General features: G+C 41.3%; 1 protein-coding gene across 4 annotated transcripts in view; it reads right to left on the bottom strand.

Moving 5' to 3' along the window:
• The window catches only part of ADK (adenosine kinase), a 239,474-nt gene that overhangs the window by 176,534 nt on the left and 43,705 nt on the right, over positions 1-19,235 (bottom strand). For all 4 annotated transcript variants that reach the window (XR_015743669.1, XR_015743670.1, XM_026710963.2 and 1 more), the window contains exon 3: positions 16,717-16,770. Coding sequence is in view for 2 of the 4 variants with exons in the window: in XM_026710963.2 (XP_026566748.1) it covers positions 16,717-16,770 (54 nt within the window). In the remaining 2 variants the exon portion in view is untranslated. The remainder of the gene's footprint in view (positions 1-16,716; positions 16,771-19,235) is intronic.

The following is a 19,235-nucleotide window of genomic DNA, read 5'->3' on the forward strand; positions in this document are numbered from 1 at the left end:
ACTGTTCATTGGAAGGGCAATATACAATCAACAATGATGAAGAAGACAATTGGGTTTATTAAATTGGAATCATTATTCAAGTCTTTGAAAGTGTGGTTTGGTGGTTTAAGTTGTAAAAATGGAACTGGGAAGACTCAGGTTGTAGCCTACCCATAGCCATACAAGGTCCCTAAAGGATATCTCTCTCTCTTTCTCTCTCCCCACCTTCCTCCCTCTCCCTTTCTCTCCTCAACCAACCTCATAGAGATGTTGTTGTGATTAAAAAATGGGAGAAGAACATAAGCGGTATTCTACTGCATCAGACCCCTAGTCTATACACTCCAGCAGCCTGGTCATCCAGTGGTCAAACAATTGCACAAGGAAGCCCAGTAGTTACACAGCAGATGGTTTTCAACAGCAGTCGCAATGTCATCCAGGATAATAGCCATTCCTCATGGTCCAACTCTTTCCTTAAGACAGCCAAGCTGATAGCTAGCACGTCATCTTGCGATGGCCAACTCTAAAAGTTCCTCCTCGAGTTAAAAGGTAAAGTTTTCCCTGTCCAGTCGTGTCCGACTTTAGGGTATGGGGCTCATCTATCTTTCTTGGCCGAGAGAGTCAGCATTGTCCTAAGACACTACCGTGGTCATGTGGCCAGCATGACTATATGCCAAAGGCACATGGAACACCTATTGGTACCTATTAATCTACTCGCATTTGCATTCTTTTGAACTTCTAGATGAGGAGATATGAGAGCTCAGTGGTTAAAAAGCTGGGATGAAAATTCCTTTATCAAAACTATCTGACAAAAAACTTGAATATCATTTTTGGATTATTATTCCACATCTGAAATTTGGGGTTCTCTTAGCCTCAGTATTCTAACTTTCAATTTTCTATTTATCCTATTATTTATTCTGTGCTTATTGCTGTTGAATAATTACTTATAAGCGGAATAACTATGTAACTATTTAACTTGGGCAAATTCTCCTTTTAAAAAGAGCAAATGCCTTTGTCTAAGAGGAATTAGTAGCTGGAGGGAAAAAAAATGGTTTCACAATAACCTCAGGCATTCATTCATTCGTTTATTTCTACAGCTGCCTTTTGTTATTCGGCACGAAACCTTCCGTTTCATGGGATATGAGCTATTAATTTTATTCATGGCAGGGATATCCAAGGTGAGCTGGAGCTTTAAAATGTTGAATGGTAGACTGAACTCACCGTGAAGGCCCTTTTTCTACAACAGAACCTGGTTGGCTTAGGAGATGGATCTGCCTCCCGCGTGCTCCACAGGCAGGTTTTGGGAAAACCAATGATGAACGGGCCCTATCTCTTTTCCAAAGTAAGACTAGTCTGCTAGAAAGACAGCTCAAAGGACAGAAATCAGGAGAAATGTAGGAAGAAAAAGGAAGAAAAGCTACAATACATACCTTTGTTTACCACCCTGGTGGATTTTCCCTTTTCTCAATCCATCGATCATTTCTGGGAAGGCTGTATCAGTGGTGAAATGCTACCGGTAGCAAAAATGGCTAAGCTCTGAGGATCAGCTGAGAGGAGGAAGAAAAACGCAGGATTGGCCCTCTCACCCACCACTGTGCTTTTCTGTTCTTTATCCTCTCTGCTGATTGGCACAGCGAAGCCTCAACTGGTATTTGGAAAGCGGCGCACGTGTGTGTGTGTTAGGTGTGTGCGTGCACGCGCATGTGCAAAGTGTGTGATCACCGAACCAGTAAGGAAACTGGTAGAATCCCACCACCGGGCTTGTATGGCTTATTTTCCACTGTTGGACAAATTCAGGCTCCTATTTTCCCTACCACAGAACCAAAATATTCTAGGGACATTGAAAACCAACCCAGGAGGTGAGGAATTACACCTGGAGGAGTCCTAGCCTTGCTGGGAACCCTTATGGTACCCTCCACCGAAGGGAGTTATCTGCCAAGGCCTTAAGAGTCAAAGCTATAGAGTGTTTTTATACAAGACCAGAGGACCATGCGACAGCCCAACAGATGTTCCTGCTGAAGTAGCTACACTTTCAGTAGAAAGGATCACACTTCACTGGCCAATAGAAGGGGTGGGATTCTACCGGTTTGGACCGGTTCTATAGAACTGGTTGTTATGATTAGGCAGAGTTTGGAGAACTGACAAATCATGCCCCTGGCTGGCCCCGCCCCTCTCCGCCCTCCCCTCCCCGCCCAGTCAATCCTTATCGCGCATGCCCGACATTGTTGACTATGTTCTCCTCCGCCCAGTCATTCCTTAAGGTATTTCTTTTTTTTTTCCCCTCCCGACGATCAGCTGTTCTGGTGATCAGCTGTGCCGGGATCCCCCTTGCTGTCTGCTTCACCCAGGAAGCTTCCCTGAGGGCCAGGAGGCAAAAATAGGTGTGCCCCGCGCTCCGTTTTTGCCTTCCTGGGAGCAAAAGCGTCCCCCAGGAAGGCTTCCCTGAGGCCCAGGAGGCCCAAAATCGGAGCACGGTGGGGGAGCTGTGTCTGCCCCCACAGTGCTCTGTTTTTTTGCCTTCCTGGGCCCCAGGGAATCCTTCCTGGGAGCAAAAACACCCCCCAGGAGGCAAAAAAAAAACAAACCACAAGGGGGTGCTGGAAAAAATGAAGCCACACCCACCCAGTCATAGGGCCACACCCACCTAGCCACGCCCACAGAGCCAGTTGTTAAAAAAATTGGAATCCCTGCCCTGGCAAATAAGCTTATTTTGCAAAGCTCCAACCTGGGTTGGCCACAGGGACCAAAGGTCTTCCCAGCTCTCTGATTCGTGCTGGCGCCCATCCTCAGGGAACTTGACAAGCCAAATGAACAAGGAAGCCGGAATTAAGGTCGTAAGTCAGTCGTCAAATGACCTTGACGGATTTTATGCTCTTTGTGTAAGGTTGGCCGTAAGTTCAAATAATCACTTAGCAACCCGTCATAAGTCACAGAAAAGACCAGGGTGGGTTTGATTGAAATCACGTTGATTTCAATCACTCGTTAGAAAGGCTTGATTAAATCAACTCGATTGAAACCATAATTTTTAAAGAGCAGCTGTCCTCTCTGTCCTGCAGCAGCTCCTCCTCTGACCCACTGCTGACGCACCAACCATCCCAGTCACTTTAATGGGATGGCTGGGGGTGCGGCAAGGACCCCACAAGGGGAGGGATGTGGCGGGCAGCAGATGAGTGGATGCCCCCCTGAACAGGTGCTGCCAGGATGGATCTGAAATGACAGGTGCTCTTTAAACGTAAGGACTCATTCTTGCTGGTAGTTAAGAGTCTTCAATGTTATTATTTGCAGACAAAAGGAAAGTTTCCTATTTAGGTTGCAGAGCTCGCATCCATTGAATGAGTTCACCCAAAATGTAAATCTTGCAAAACATACAAGCCTCATGCTGCATAACGAAGCTCCATTTCATGCTGAATAAACCGAAGTATGAATGTATCTTAAATAGAAAAGTATTTTTAGATAGATTTTTACAGACCCCTCATATCCCGGACATAAACTTGTTTCAACTCCTTCCCTAAAAATGATGCTATAGACTGAGCACTGCACACCAGAACAAGTAGACAGAAGGACACTTTTGTCCCGAACGCCATCACTCCGCTTAGCAAATAATTCCCTCAACACTTTAACTATTACAATGTTGGCACTACTATTATTATTAATCTTCCCATCACTCTTATCACCCATCCCGCTCTCACTTGTGACTGTATGATTGTAACTTTGTGGCTTGTATCCTTACGATTTATATTGACTGTTTCCTGTTAGGATTTAATTGCTTTTTTGTACCCTATGATTATCATTAATCGTTGAACCTGATGATTCTTGACTCTTGATGAATAAATCTTTTCTTTTATGTACACTGAGAGCATTTGCACCAAGACAAATTCCTTGTGTCACACTTGGCCAATAAAGAATTCTAGTCTATTCTATTTCTATTTCTATTTCTATTCTATTTTCATTCCAGAAGCATTTCATTAAAATAAATTTGATTTAAAAAAATCAAAAAAATCCATTTTAATTTTTTTAAAAAAATCCGATTTAAATACAAAAATCCATTTATTTTTTAGTTTTAAAAAATCATCGATTTTTATCCACCCTGGAAGAGACCACAATGTTTGGAAAAATTAAGGCAAACAAAACATGGATGGAGAGAAAACGAGGTGCCTAAGGCCCACCTGCATGAACTAATAGGAATGATCTAATACATATCGATTTTACAGAAGACAATGTTGAAAAAGCACTATGCAATCTAAAACCATCTCTATCTATTGGACCACACAGAATATGTGCCTACTTCTTAAAAAAGCTATCCACTGCCATAGCCGAACCTCTAAGCATAATCTTTGAAAAATCTTTCAAGACCAGCTCCTTGCAAAAACTATGGTCACAAGCCATGGTCATCCCCATTTTCAAAAAGGGAGACCCCAGGCTAGTTGAAAATTACAGACCAATCTCCTTATGCTGAGTCACCTGTAAAGTCATGGAATCAATTATTAACCAATCCATTATCCTTCACTTAGAGACAAACAACCTACTCTCTAATAAACAATTTGGTTTCAGAAAAAAACTATCCTGTAATCTGCAACTCTTACACTGCAAAAACATATGGACTACAAAACTCGATCAGGGTAAAGCAATAGATGCAATCTACATAGACTTCTGTAAAGCCTTTGATTCAGTGGTACAAGACAAACTACTCCTAAAACTAAAATCTTATGGTATCTCTGGAGACTGGATAGAAGCATTCCTGTCAAACAGACAACAAATGGTCAAAATTGGGAGCGTCCTATCAAATTCTGTACCTGTCAACAGTGGTGTCCCCCAAGGCAGTGTCCTAGGACCAACTCTTTTCATACTCTACATAAATGACCTCTGTGATCATATTAAGAGCAACTGCATCCTCTTCACTGGCGATGTAAAGCTATTCAACACCACAGACAATACTGCTACCCTTCAAAAAGACCTTGACTATCTATCAAAGGCATTAAGAGTTGTTAACCTCATCTTATGTAGCTTTTTCTCTAGTAATATTACACTACTAACTAGAGCATACATAACATTTGCTAGACCAATACTCTAATACAGCTCATCAGTCTGGAACCCACATTACGTATCTGATATTAACACAGTTGAGAAAGTCTAGAAATGTTTCACAAGAAGAGTTCTCTACTCCTCTACTCGTTGCAGAATACCTTATGCCACCAGACTTGAAATTCTAGACCTAGACAACCTAGAACTATGACGCCTTTGGTCTGATATAAGTATAGTACATAAAATCATACATTGCAATGTCCTACCTGTCAATGAATACTTCAGCTTCAACCATAACAACACAAGAGCAAACAACAGATACCATCTCAAGGTTAATCGCACCAAACTTGATTGCAGGAAATACGACTTCAGCAACAGAGTGGTCAATGTCTGGAATACTCTACCTGACTCTGTGTTTTTTTTCCCCAAACCCCCAAAACTTTAACCTTAGACTGTCTACTATTGACCTCACCCCTTTCCTAAGAGGTCTGTAGGGGGCGTGCATAAGCACACCAATTGTGCCTACCGTCCCTGTTCTATTGTTTCTTTTATTTTTCTTATATGTATCCATGTATTCATAACTATGATTTTACTTACACCTATTATCTTGTAAGCAATTGACAAACCAAATAAATAAACTAACTTGTGGCAGTCAGATGTCGAATGGGTCACCAAGTCAGAAGTAACACACCAAAACAATGGTATCTTTGAGAAAGCGTTTCTGTAGCAATATCCCTGCACATCAAACACAAAACCTGCAGACTACAAACTCAGTTGTAAAATACTGGTGAAACAGGCCTGGGATAGTATCGATAAAGGCTCTTTCCAGCACTCTCTACACCTAGTGTATCTCCATGTACATCTCTCTTCAAAGCTTCAGTGGCAAAATGGCACCGAGCTTTTGTTTTGTTGCTGCTGCTGTTAATGGGCCTTTTTGTGGTACGGCTTAGCTTTTATTTTCACTCTAAATGGGACAATTTTATAAAGAGATAAAAGAAGCAAAAACAGCAGCGCCCTCATGTGGCGGTCTGTTGGCCTGCATCCAAAAGGACAAACTTCACCGCATTATTGACGGTTCAATAACGCTGACCATCCCAATTATAGTGGGGATTAAATAATCAACGACTCTTAGAAGGGAAGGCATTCAAAAGAGAGCAACCTAGTTGAAAATCAGCCAGCTTTAGTATACAAGACAGTAGTTCCGTTCACAGAAACGTTCCAGGCAATCCCACCTCACTGCTGTTAGAAAATTTCCAGCCATGAACTAGCTAGGATAGGATCCTGTCATGCTAAGGGCTTGTCGAATCTCGCAGGATGGCAGGCAAGGATCTGATGGATCTTTCCTGCAGATTCCCTCTGCTCCTGTCAAGCAAAACATCCCTCCCTCTGAACTGGACTCGCAGAAGCCTCACGTGCTGGGATTATTTAAGAAGACTTTAAAAACAAAAAGCAGAGGAGAGGGACAATGACCGTAGGCTATGCTGGGATTAAACAAGTTACATTTCTACATTTTAAAATATCTGTTTACATTTACACAAAAGCAGTGCTAACAAGGAGGAGGAGGAGGAGGAGGGGGGGGGGGAGGAGGAGACCAATTAGCTTGGGACTAAATTTGGAAATCAACGATACAAACTAATCTCTTTGAAGTAGGCTCCAAAGAATTTTTGATTATGGCCCAAGGCCAAGGCAAGTAGACCACTGCAGAGGTGACCTTGGAGAAGAAAAGGTAAAGGTTCCCCTCACACATATGTGCTACTTGTTCCTGGCTCTAGGGGGCGGTGCTCATCTCTGTTACAAAGCCAAAGAGCCAGCGCTGTCCGAAGACGTCTCCGTGATCACGTGGCCGGCAGGACTAAATGCCTTCGAAGGCGCACAGAACGCAGTTACCTTCCCACAAAAGGTGGTTCCTATTTTTCTACTTGCATTTTTTTAATGTGCTTTCGAACTGCTAGGTTGGCAGAAGCCGGGACAAGGAACGGGAGCTCACTCCGTGATGCGGCGCTAGGGATTCAAACCGCCGAACTGCTGACCTTATACGATTTAAGGGCAGGAAGAGAAGGGATCATTTTAAAAAAACGAAACCCTTCGGTATAAGAGGAAATGAAGGAAGGACAATGTGGTTGGGCTTTCAAAATTCTTTTCCCAAATCCTCTACGGGTTCAAAGTTCCAATGGCACTGAGAAAAGTGACTGATGATTGTTTGTCACGCTTAACGACCGTTAAGAGCGTTCCCCATGGTCACGTGATCAGAATTTGGGCACTTGGCAACTGGCATGTATTTGTGACAGTTGTAGCGTCCCGGGCGTCATGTGATCAACATTTGTAACTTTCCAACAAGCAAAGTCATGGAGGAAGCCAGATTTGCTCAATGACTATATTATTCACTTAATAACTGCAGTGATTTGCTTAACAACCATGGCAAAAAAGGTCATAAAATGGAGCAATATATTCTATATTTCTTGTAGTCAAGTTTCCCCATCTGGTGCCACTTCAAAGGAATAGTTGACAAGGAAAAAACTATTCTGACAATAAACCCAACACAACTAAAATCGCAAGCACATTAAAATCCAACTCACTAGTGCAGATACTTGCTGGCTGTCTTGTACACATCGAAAGCAATGCAACTGTACCACCAGCACGAAAGGGTCAGGCAAGAGAGAGATTTCTTGCTTTCTTTCCCCCCTCAGGATCTCACAGAGATCCTGGAGGAAAAACAGATTTCAAGAACAAACAGCTTACTCTCTTGCAATCCCGTCCTCTCCAATCTCTCTCCTCTGCAAGGGACACGGGGAGAAAGAGAAAAAAAAACAAAACACAAGGCAGGCATAGGACAATGTGTGCTGGCTATACTGGCGACCCCAAATGGTCATGAATGGGCTATTTCGACGCCAGGGAGGTTTTTGAGGAAGCGTTTTCATAGAAGGCAAATGGTGTCCCCAGGCCAAGGTTCCACATCGAAAGTAAACTTGACGAAAGTTGAGACAAGGACATGGAAGAGTAGCTGTCATTATCCGTTGCGTTTGGTCTTGTTGATTTGGAAGAGCAAATGCCATCCCTCTGGAGGAATGGGCACCAGGAGATAAGCTGCGCAACGCAGATAATTGCCAAAGGTTTGCTGGTGTTGGGATACAGATAAGCTGGGCTAAGCAGGGTGTCAAACTCAAGGCCCAGGGGCCAGATCCAGCCTGCGGGTTGCTTAAATCTGGTGTCAGCTTTGGAAGCCATTTTGAGAGTCCCACGCTGCCACATCTGAGCCTGGGAAAACGGGAGGGGGAATTGTTGGAGTCTATCTAGTTAGACATAATAACATTCTTTTTCTGATTCAAGGTCAGGTTGTGTTGTGCCTAAGTGAGAGGAAGTCTGAACTTGGGACGGATGGTGATTGGGGCATGAGATAGGATGATGAGTGCAGGGGATGGATTTTGTAGTTTTTACTTATTGTAAGGAAGGAAGCCCGGCACTTTCACATTCAGGATCCCCCAGTTGTGCCAGTTACTATCCAAATAAAACAGAACTTTTGAGAGGATGTCTGTCTCGGAGTTATTGGGCAGAACAAAGGGTTGCTGGAACGCTGACATCTGGCTTGCTGGGCCGGCCTGGAAATTGCAAAGGACTCGCCCGCAGTGCCTGTTGCAGCCGAAACGGAGCATAGGAGAGGCACATGCATCCCTCCCGCACCCGTTTTTGTCTGGCAGGGGGCTGCAAGAGGCCATCCAGGCCAAAAACAGGCCGTGTAGGAGGAGCACACAGCCCCCCTGCAGCCCATTTTGGCTGGCAGGGTGCTGCAGGAAGTGTCCATCCTGTCTCCCCCACCCTCCCCTGCCCGCAGAGACGTACCATACTGATCTGGCCTTCGAAGAAATGCAGTCTGACACCCCTTGGTTAGAGGGAGAAAGAGATACTGGCCCAAAATCACCCAGCTGACTTTCACACCTTAAGGCCGTGATGGCAAACCTATCTGCCGCGCATGCGCCTCTCGCTGGCCAGCTGGTCTTCGGGTTTCCGCCATGCGCAAGGGGGGATGGGGAACATGCACAGGGAGGGGCGCATGCCCGGGGATGTGTGCACATTGCATTTTGGGGGTTTGGGCACATGCTTTGGGCACTGGGTGCCGCAAAGGTTAGCCATCCCTGCCTTAAGGCAAGAGTAAAATTTAACATCTCCTAGTCTGCACCGTTAGGCTACGCTGCCTCCTGATAGCCTCTCTCAATATCCCCATCCTTGCCCTCAGCAAGATGTCATTATGGGTTTAACAGCCTCAGAAGCGATGGATTAACATCACAGAAAATAGTCCTTATCTAGCCAGATGTTTTGCATAACGGGGCATAGAAGGCAAACAGCATTTATGGTGCAGAAATACTTCAAAACAGACGGAGGCAAACTGCAGTTTTAAGTAAATACTTCAGAGGGAGACAAACCCCAGTTCATGCAAATGTTTATATTTCCCTTGTGTCAGCCACATCCACTTTTCACACACACACAAAAATGTTTCTGTCCCTTGCTACGTAACCTTTCCATTTCTTCACAAAAACATTACAAAAGTCTTTCTCTCCGGGAGATAAAACCGTTCCAAAATCTACCCCAAAATCGGGTTGCTTTGATCCAAATAATATTCAGGCTTATTATTATTCCCCCCAAACGCTCATTTCTCAAACACATTCGTTATCCTCTTTTTTTTTTTTTCCTGAACGGCTGCAAATGTGCACTGCGAACATACAATGGATTGCCTCTGGAAAAAAAATATAAGTATATACAAGGCTCGCTTTTTCTGGAGCAAAGAGGAAGAAACCCTCAAAAAAGTGTATTGAGGCAGAAAACAAAACGCCAAAGCATAATATGAACAGCACAACTGGATTTCCAATAGAAAATCACTTTAAATGTACATTAAGGCCCCTGGTGGTATCATGTATGTACTGTAGCTTATTCGTTCCAATGCAAATAAAGATTCATTTTGAAAAATGGTTGTTCAGCTGGATAAAAACAATGATGAAGAGGAGGAACTGGTAACATGCGCCTTTCTGCCACAGCTAATGGAAAACCGCAAAAATAGGAGAGTGTGCAGTTAAAACTACTAATGGAACACATTAACGCTAACTCTTTTTGGAGGGAGACAGGCTCCTAGAACGGATTACAAAAATATAACTCAAATTATAAGAAAGCAAGCCACAACATTAATTTCACTTCCGTGAGCACTTGTGATAAACACTCTGCAGAAGGAAAAACTCTGCAGAAGGAAAAACTCACTGCACATGCAGTGCATTCAGAAAGTATTCACTTCACTTTCGTCAATTTTGTTATTCTGATTCTACAGTTGTTGAGATTCATTTTTCCCCCTCATTAATCTACACTCAGTACCCCATAATGACAAACTGAAAACAAGAATTTTAGAAATGTCTGTAAATTTATTAAAAAGAAAAAGAAAACCCACCCCTGTGTTTTACTGTAGTCTGCTGGCTAACGTAACAGCACCGTATGCTAAATAAATAAATACAATTGGTTTTTCTTGCTTATCACTTCACTGCACAGCTCTGAGCTCCTAACAACCTGCACAATCATACGTGTGAATGCTTTCAACTGCCAATAATATGGTTGCAACAGAAGCTTTGCAGAGGCAATTCTTCTCGTCATGGATCCCAGATCGCAAGTCAGTTCCTCCGAGGACAGTACCTCCCCATCCAGAGAACACATCAGAGGTCTCCAAACTTGGCAATTTTAAGACTTGTGGACTTCAACTCCCAGAATTCTCCAGCCAGCAAGTTTGGGGACCCCTGCCCTAAACTGTCAAGAAGTGATGGGAGAACCCCTTAAGCAGCCTGTTGATTTGCTTCAAGAAATGCATCAAGGTTCAACATATCTGGGAGTTGAAGTCCACAAGTCTTAAAGGTGCCAAGTTTGGGGACCCCTGGAATACATTCATGGTGTTGGTGGAGACCTTCAAGGGACATGTCCCAACATGTCCCAACTTGTCAGGATTCAACTTCAGGAGTCTGTCCCATTTAAACCTTGAAAGTCTCCAGGCCAATGCTTTTCAACCGTATCAAGTTCAAGATGTGCCTTCTTCAACTCCCAGAATTCCTCAGCCAACACGCTTGGCAAATTTAGGTCTTGTGGGCGCCAACACGGCTGGATGGGGAGTTCTGGGAGTTGAAGTTCATGCATCTTGACGTTGATGATGTTGAGAAACACAGTTCCAGGCCTTGAGAGAAGACCACAATGACATCTCCCTACAATGAGTGAATGAAAATGAATGAATGAATGAATGAATGAATGAATGAATGAATGAATGAATTCATTCATTCATTCATTCATTCATTCATTCATTCATTCTTTATGGGCCAAGTGTGATTAGACGCACAAGGATTTTGTCTTTGGTGCAAATGCTCTCAGTATACATAAAAAGAAAAGATACATTCATCAAGAATCATCAGGTACAACACTTAATGACTGTCATAGGGTACAATAAGCAATCGAATCATACTAGGAAACAGTCAATATAAATCGTAAGGACACAAACGATAAAGTTACAGTCCTACAGTCATAAGTGGGAGAGGATGAGTGATAAGGAGCGGTGAGAAGATTAATAGTAATAGTAGTGCAGACTTTGTAAATAGTTGAATAGTGTTGAGGGAATGAGTTGTTTAGCAGAGTGATGGCATTTGGGAAAAAACTGTCCTTGTGTCGAGTTTTTCTGGTGTGCAGTGCTCTATAGTGTCGTTTTGAGGAAAGGAGTTGAAACAGTTTATGTCCGGGATGTGAGGGGGTCTGTAGATATTTTCACGGCCCTCTTTTTGACTCCATGCAGCATACAGGTCCTCAATGGAAGGCAGTTTGGTGTCCATAGTTTTTTTTCTGCAGTCCTAATTACTCTCTGAAGTCTGTGTCTGTCTTGTTGGGTTGCAGAGCCAAACCAGACAGTTCTGCAACCCAACAAGACAGACCCAGACCCAACAATCCAACCAACCCAATCTGAAGTGAAAGTGTAAGGTTGTGTATCATCAACATTTGGCTACCATCCTGAAACTATTGGATGACTTCACCCAGTGGTTTCGTACAGATGTTAAAAAGGAGAGTGAAGAAGACTGACTCCCGGATGAGTCCCCTAATGTAGGAGCTACAAAAGACAATCTCTCTTCTAGGATAAGAGTGAGCAATGCCACCCCTGGCCCAAGATAATCAAGAGACCAAGCATAATCATTCTCATTTAGAATGTTTTAAGGCTGGGGTCTCCAAACACGGCAGCTTTAAGATTTGTGGACTTAAACTCCCAGAATTCACCAGCCAGCCATGTTGAAATCCATAAGTCTTAAAATTGCCAAAATTACCTACATTTTGTTCAAAATTACAAAGACAAAGCAATAATGAATTAAAGCTGAAACAAAGCCTATATTTGATTTTTTTTAATAAAAAATCCCAGCAGAATTAAAAAAAGAAATGGACTGTCCAACAATGTGTGGCAGAAAAATGCAAACACTTTAAATCTTTGGACATTTATGGCAGAAAGGCAGTGTGTTGATATCCTCATGTAAATTATGAAGCAGCAAAGAGAGTTAGTTTGTTTTTCAAAACAAATATTTCAGAAGAGGGGGACCCGTTTGTTTATGTTGATTTGAAAATCGTACTGGAGCAAGATTCCATTTGAGATGTTTATAAGGGTGATAACTCTTAAGAGCTGGAACACTCCTTCATCCTGTCAACTCTACAGAACCATTATTAAATAGGAAGTCACAGTCAGCTTGGCTGACCTTCAGTGAAAACACATCTTCAGGGAGTATTGATTATTATAAAATACATCTCACTGAAAGATAGCAAGATCCAGATTCATCAATATTTTGAAATTCCGATGCATCAGAAGCTATGCAAAAATAGCATGTGATTATGATAATGATTTATCTATTCCATGCAGGCCCCTGGTCTGAACCACAACGGGGAGCAACGGAGATAAATCTAGATCAGGGGTGAGCAATTATGGGCCCTTTACAACCTGTGGACTTCAACTCCCAGAATTCCTGTGCCAGCATGGTTGGCTCAGGAATTCTGGGAGTTAAAGTCCTCAGATCGTAAAAGGGGTATATTTGCCCACCCCTACCATACAGGATGGATTTTCTGGATGATTCTTTGGCTGACACCTTTAATTTCATTCCAAATACAACAGAGTTAATGTATATTATCTAGAAGACTGTATTATTTTCAATGTCTTTTTCCAAATTGTACAAGTTTTCAGAACTTTAAAGATGCCAGCACAGCTTCTGATGGGAGATTCTATCAAGTTCTACTACTATTATCACATACACAACAATGTGAAATCCCTACTCCCAGTTATTTAGCTGGTGTTGGCCTTCATACTCGGTGAATTTTTCTCCAAAGGGTAGGCGGTCACAATGTTTTGGCTTGCTCTACGTGCGGATCCAAACAGTGTGACCTTTTGTAATTGACAGGTGGGAATTTTGTCAATGCCCAGATTTTCTCATTGGCATCCAAGCTCTTTTGGTGTGCTACCCAGAGTATGGTACCCAGAAAATCACCGGGACCACCATGGCCAGTTTATGCCATAATCTTTCAACTTCAGTGTTCAGATCTTTTATGAAAGTCTCCAATTCTATTTTGCTATTCCCTGGTGTTGACCCATAAATCATCCATACTTTCTTCTTTTCAACCACAGTTAAATCTGGTGTGTTATGGGGCCAAGGCTTTATCAGTTTGTATTCAGAAATCCCACAGTATTTTAACCTGCTAATTGTCAACTACATTTTCAACCGATTTTTCATTACTGGCATATGATAAATTGTTTTGGTGACAATGTGATTATAATACACTAGCTCGATACCTCCGCTTCACTACGAAACTATGTGGTCTGGCTTAGTTTGGGGGGAGAAAAATAAGGAGAAAAAATTTCTGCCCGTGCCTACCAGCATCCATTGGTATTCATCTGGCTAGAGTCCTGTCAATGTGTGAGAGTTTTGAGGGCTATTTGGAAATTGAAAGAGTATTTGCTGTGTGAACAAGAAGGAGACAGCAAAGAGACTGGGTGTGGCTTAGCTCAACTGTTCTGTACTAAAGCGGTTTGGCGCTGTGAAAGTAAAACTGGAACTGAAACTTCTCTACTTGTGTTTTGCATTTAGATTTATTTTCAGATGGGGAGGGAGAGTAGAACTCCTTAGCATCAGAGCATATTATTAATAATATACTAAATACTAATGCTCTGATGGTCATTTCAAAAAATACTTTCTTAGTGAGCACCTAGAAGCCAAGAGGAACATACGTGCCAAATTTCAAATTTGTAGGCTTTACGGTTCTGGAGATTTGATGATGCATGAGTGATATTTCACTTTTATATATATAGAGAGAGAGATAATGAATGATGTGTTATGTCATTATTATTATTAAAACTTATATGCTGACCAACTTTCAACCCCTTCTGGGCAATGCGACCAATCCCAGTTTGGAGATCTTTCGCATCATTTGCATTATATCGGGGATGCTTGTATCTATGAGGGAGAAATTGATTGTTGAAAAAGCTGAAGAGGGCGGAGACTAATTAATGCTGGGACAGAAGACCACCCTGAGATCCCAGCTCTGCAGATTAGGCAAGGAAGTAAAAGAAAGAAAAAGTTCTTAGAAGATACTTTAATTCAAATGAGAAAGCTGTCATTCAAAACACAGGAAACATCTAAAAGTTTGAAAGAAAAGCTGACTGTGAAATCACTTTGATTCTACCATTTATACATGTCATTTTGACCGTGAGATAATAATCTTACATTCATTTGCCGTGGGTAATATACCCTTGCATAAAGTAAACGGCACTGCATAATTCATGGAGCAAGCAAATCTTTCTACAACACAGTAACCCAAACCAAGATTTCGGAGCTGATAAAAAGCAATTATTCCACTTATATAAACATTTTAACTGCTGAGAACTTGAAGTCACTGCATCACAGGGCTTCTTCTGGAAGTGTTTTTGGAGGCGGCCTGAGGAGCCGGCAGCAGAGACAGACAGTGGGGAGGAACATGGGCCAGTCCTGGAGTCTGGGGAGGGCTCAAACGAGGGATCTGCGTCCGACACAGAGATCGAGCCAGGACCATCTGGGAGTTCTGTGCTGACTCTGGAGCCTCCAGAATCTGATATCAGCGAGGCAGAGGAACAGGGGGAGCCTGTTCCCAGTGCGCGCTTGCGCAGAGCTTCCAGAAGGCAAGAACTGTTAAGACAAAAGGGGCGACTCAGGGGTAAGGCTTGGAGGTGATTGGCCCTCCCATAAGACATAAAAAAGGAGCAAAGGGACAGGAACCTTTGCAGGAAGCAACTTTGTTTGTTCTGATTGGTTTAAACTCTGAAGCTCCGTGTTGACTTTGTGCTCCGTTGGGCCAGCTAATTGGCAATTTAGTCGTTGGCAGCATTTCAAGGGAGATAAAGATGGGTGCTTATCAGCCTTATCCTAAAAAGACTGTGGCAGAACTTCTGTTGGACTATTCATCATAAACTATTTGGGATTCATTATGGGCTGTGAATGCATATAGTTCACAGCCGTTGAAATAAAAAGAGGGTTTTGGGGATTAAGCGTGTGATTGGTACTGTCTCAGGAAGCCTTGGTCAGAACTGTATTCGACCAAATACAACTACGGCCAACAATAGAGTTTTGGATTTTGAAACTACAGAGAGTCAGCTTTAGGAATGAAACTAAATGAACTTTTGTAGTTTTTGACTTACAACGGTGACTGCTAGTGACCGTTCAAAATTACGACGACACTGAAAAAAGTGACGTGTCCATTTTTCACACTTACAACCTGCGATGACCCAGAGCGTAACACAGACGTAACAAAATCCAAAACATAAATAAATGTCCTTTAATGCCTCCAACTTGGCCCCACTGTTCAAAAATTCTCAGTTGGAGATTAAACTTATCGCAAGGCACAGTCTGTTGGAAGGATGCCAACCAAGATAACTTCAGCCCAAAATAACACACGCTTTGCTTCTAGCAATGCTGTGTTTTAACCATCTCTCTTATATACTATTCTCCCCAGCTGCAACCAATGAGGGGGATCATGGCCGCTTCCTCTCTCGTAAGCCAAGTTGTTTCCTTCTACATTCCTCCTTGCATGTCCTAGGATGCAGAGGGGGATGGGCCTGGGACTTTCTCTGACTGCTCAGCCAAACTCTGCCCTTCCCCAGCCTCCTCCACAACCTCCGGAGCCACACCTCCACTCCCTGTTGGCTGTTCCTCCCCTCCCTCAGTCTGACTCTAATAAGGGCATGACACAACCATTGCAGCATCCCCCAGGATCAAATGATCCAAATCAACCGCTTGGCAACTGACTCCTATTTATGACGGTTGCTGTGTCCCGCGGTCATATGACCCCCCCCTTTGGTGACCTTCTCACAAGCGAAGTCAATCAATGGGTGAAGCCAGATTCACATAACAACCGTGTTACAAACTTAACAACTGCAATGATTCATTTAACAACTGTGGCAAGAAAGGTCATAAAACAGGGCAAAATTCATTTAATAAATCTTTAGAAGTTCCCCAATGTACCTTCCAACCCTTGGATGAAAGGATGAAGGAAGGGGAAAAAAGTTTGTATTATTTTTTTAATACAAACACATTTGTTTTATTTTTTTTTAATGAAAAATAGATTAAAGCTGATATAAATAAATGGTGAAAAAAAGAATACTTTCTATTAAATTAATAGAAAATCAAACTTAAGAAGTAACATTGAATTTCTTACAGCTCTTTATGTTTCTCCTCTGCCAAGATCTGGTCATTTGGTTTCAACCCGTATCTGAAAATATAAGAAAAAAACAACCCTAGTTAATTGAAAAAAAATTAACTAAGAAGCAGTTTTCCACTTTGTTACAAGCGCCTGAAGGTTAGTCAACATTGCTTTTATTTTCTTATTTGCTACAGTATCTGAAACATTGATTTGATGCAATTGATACAATGATTTGATACATTGATCCTAAACAAGTTGTTTTAAAATAGTAAACAAAAAATGTTCAAGAGCAAACTAAAATGAACAAGAACCATCCCAATTCTTTGTTTTCATTTTGCAAGGAAAGGAAAACAGAGAATGTGCCAATTTCTCTTCTATATATTGGTATATTTCCGTTGAAATTCTGCTTTGCTTGGCATAAGCCACACTGCACTCAATGAGAAATAGTTTTAAGGGATTCAGTTTCCCATTCTTTATTCATATCACATGGATTCTTAATATCATTTTAATAATAAAAAAAAATCTCTCACCGTTTACATTTTTTTCCCTTCTCTTGCAGTTAGCAACTGCTTCTTCCCCAGAAGAGCTATGGTTATTCCTATCTAATACAGTATTTGGTGAAACATGACACCATTTATCTATAGCGTTTTTCTCGTTTTTGTCTGCAAGACTATTGAAAGAAAAATACAGTGAAAATAAAACCCAGATCCAAGTTTTTGTATTTGTTGCAGAAATGGAAACAGAGCTGGATGGCCGAGTTAAGTGGGTCATCAGTTTAGAATTGTTGTGTTTCCACAAACACTCCAAGTCTAACCTCTCCTAAATTCTGTTGAGCCTTATCTGGTGCCAATTTAGAGATGAACTTTAGTTGACCAGATGCTTGTGTATAGGTTAGAATATATCTTCTATGCTGTAACCCAGGGGTGTCAAGCTCGTGATCTGCAGGACAGATGCGTCATGTGCTGGCCCCGCCCCCATCTGGTATAGCAAATGGGAGGAAAGTCCCAATACGTCACATGACGTTGCCGTCACGACACGAGTTTGACACCCCTGCTGTAACGTTAAGGATAGTCCTGATACTTTGCACCTGATACTGTCCCATATCTTTCATCAGCACAGCACAAAAATACTAGAATGTAATGTATGATAGAAATAAACTTCTTTAAACTTATTTTATATTATCTTTGCAGATGTTGGTTCCACAGATGTCAGGTAATTTATAATATAATATGGGATAAATTGAAAATCCTCGAGAAAATGTTTTGAATCTTTGCCTTGAGAAGATGTTTTAATGCATAATTACCTAATATTAAGAAGTTCTAATCAAAACACATAATGTACAGACAAATATTAAAAATTTCCACCACCTTCTCCAAAGCATTAAGATGAATGCTATATTTTTAGTATTCTACATTTGTAAAGTTCAACAATTTCAGGTGTTTTTAAATATATTCTTTGATATTGTTAGAACCTGCGTTAGGTTTTACTTGATTCTTCAAGTGGAAAATCAGTCATAATCTGATGCTACTAAACCTTACTAAGGACAGCTCTTCCTTAATTTTCTTATTAATGTTTCAGTTGATTCTTCTTATTTGTGCAATGTAATTGTTTTCCCAGAGCATTAACAAAATTGGTGTAAAATATTAATAAGTTATAGATAGCTTTGAGATAAGTCACTGCCAAGTTTGCAATACTGTATTTTCTGCATATGTCTTAATTCAATTGAAATCCAGCTTTTATAATTTTCTAATATAGATAAAAGTTCCAGATAGAGAAAAGTTATGAAGAAAAAGATAATCTCGATATGCATTTTTCTGTACCATTAAACAAACATTTTCTTTTATAGCTTAATGATAAGCAAATCTTAAACTAAGTATTTACATTCAATAGAGCAATACAAAAAAATTCCTTTCGATCAAAAAACCCTTCCTGCTTAAAAACATGAAACTCCACTATAAGCTCTCTTTCTATGCAATTATCCAATCTGATATTTCAAAATAATCAATTTATTACAAACATTTTTCCTGCTTTCTATAAAACCATGTTTATCCTGAACAACAGCATAATTACTGATCCTTATTAAATATATGTTATCATCTTGTTCTTGGCTTCATATCAGATTCTGACAACTTTTGAATCTGAATACAGCAACAATAATCCTGGCCAGTTGATTTCCTATCAAATTCTGAAGTAAACCCTTCATTTGTGGGATTTTTAAGTTTAAAAAGCAGTATCTCCATTCTGAAATAAGAACCATCAATCTATGAAATTTCAGCTGAATCAATGATGGCAATCTAAACTCAGAAACGAAATTATTCCTACTATCTATATACTCTGTCTTCTGAGCAGAACACAAAAGAATAATTGAAATTATTGTAAAATCTGTGTAGTTATCTCTACATTCACAGACGAAATAAAAGTTCGTTTCCTTTGTTTCTGATACAAAACTGTAATGAAGTCTTCTTAAGATAATGATTCATTTCTTACAACCTGTTTTGCAAGATCTCTCTCGCAGTTACACGCTCTATAGTAGT

Source organism: Pseudonaja textilis, chromosome 4 (assembly GCF_049901715.1).
Source record: "Pseudonaja textilis isolate UNSWEBS1 chromosome 4, rPseTex1.2, whole genome shotgun sequence".
In the NCBI taxonomy this organism is placed as follows: Eukaryota; Metazoa; Chordata; class Lepidosauria; order Squamata; family Elapidae; genus Pseudonaja; species Pseudonaja textilis.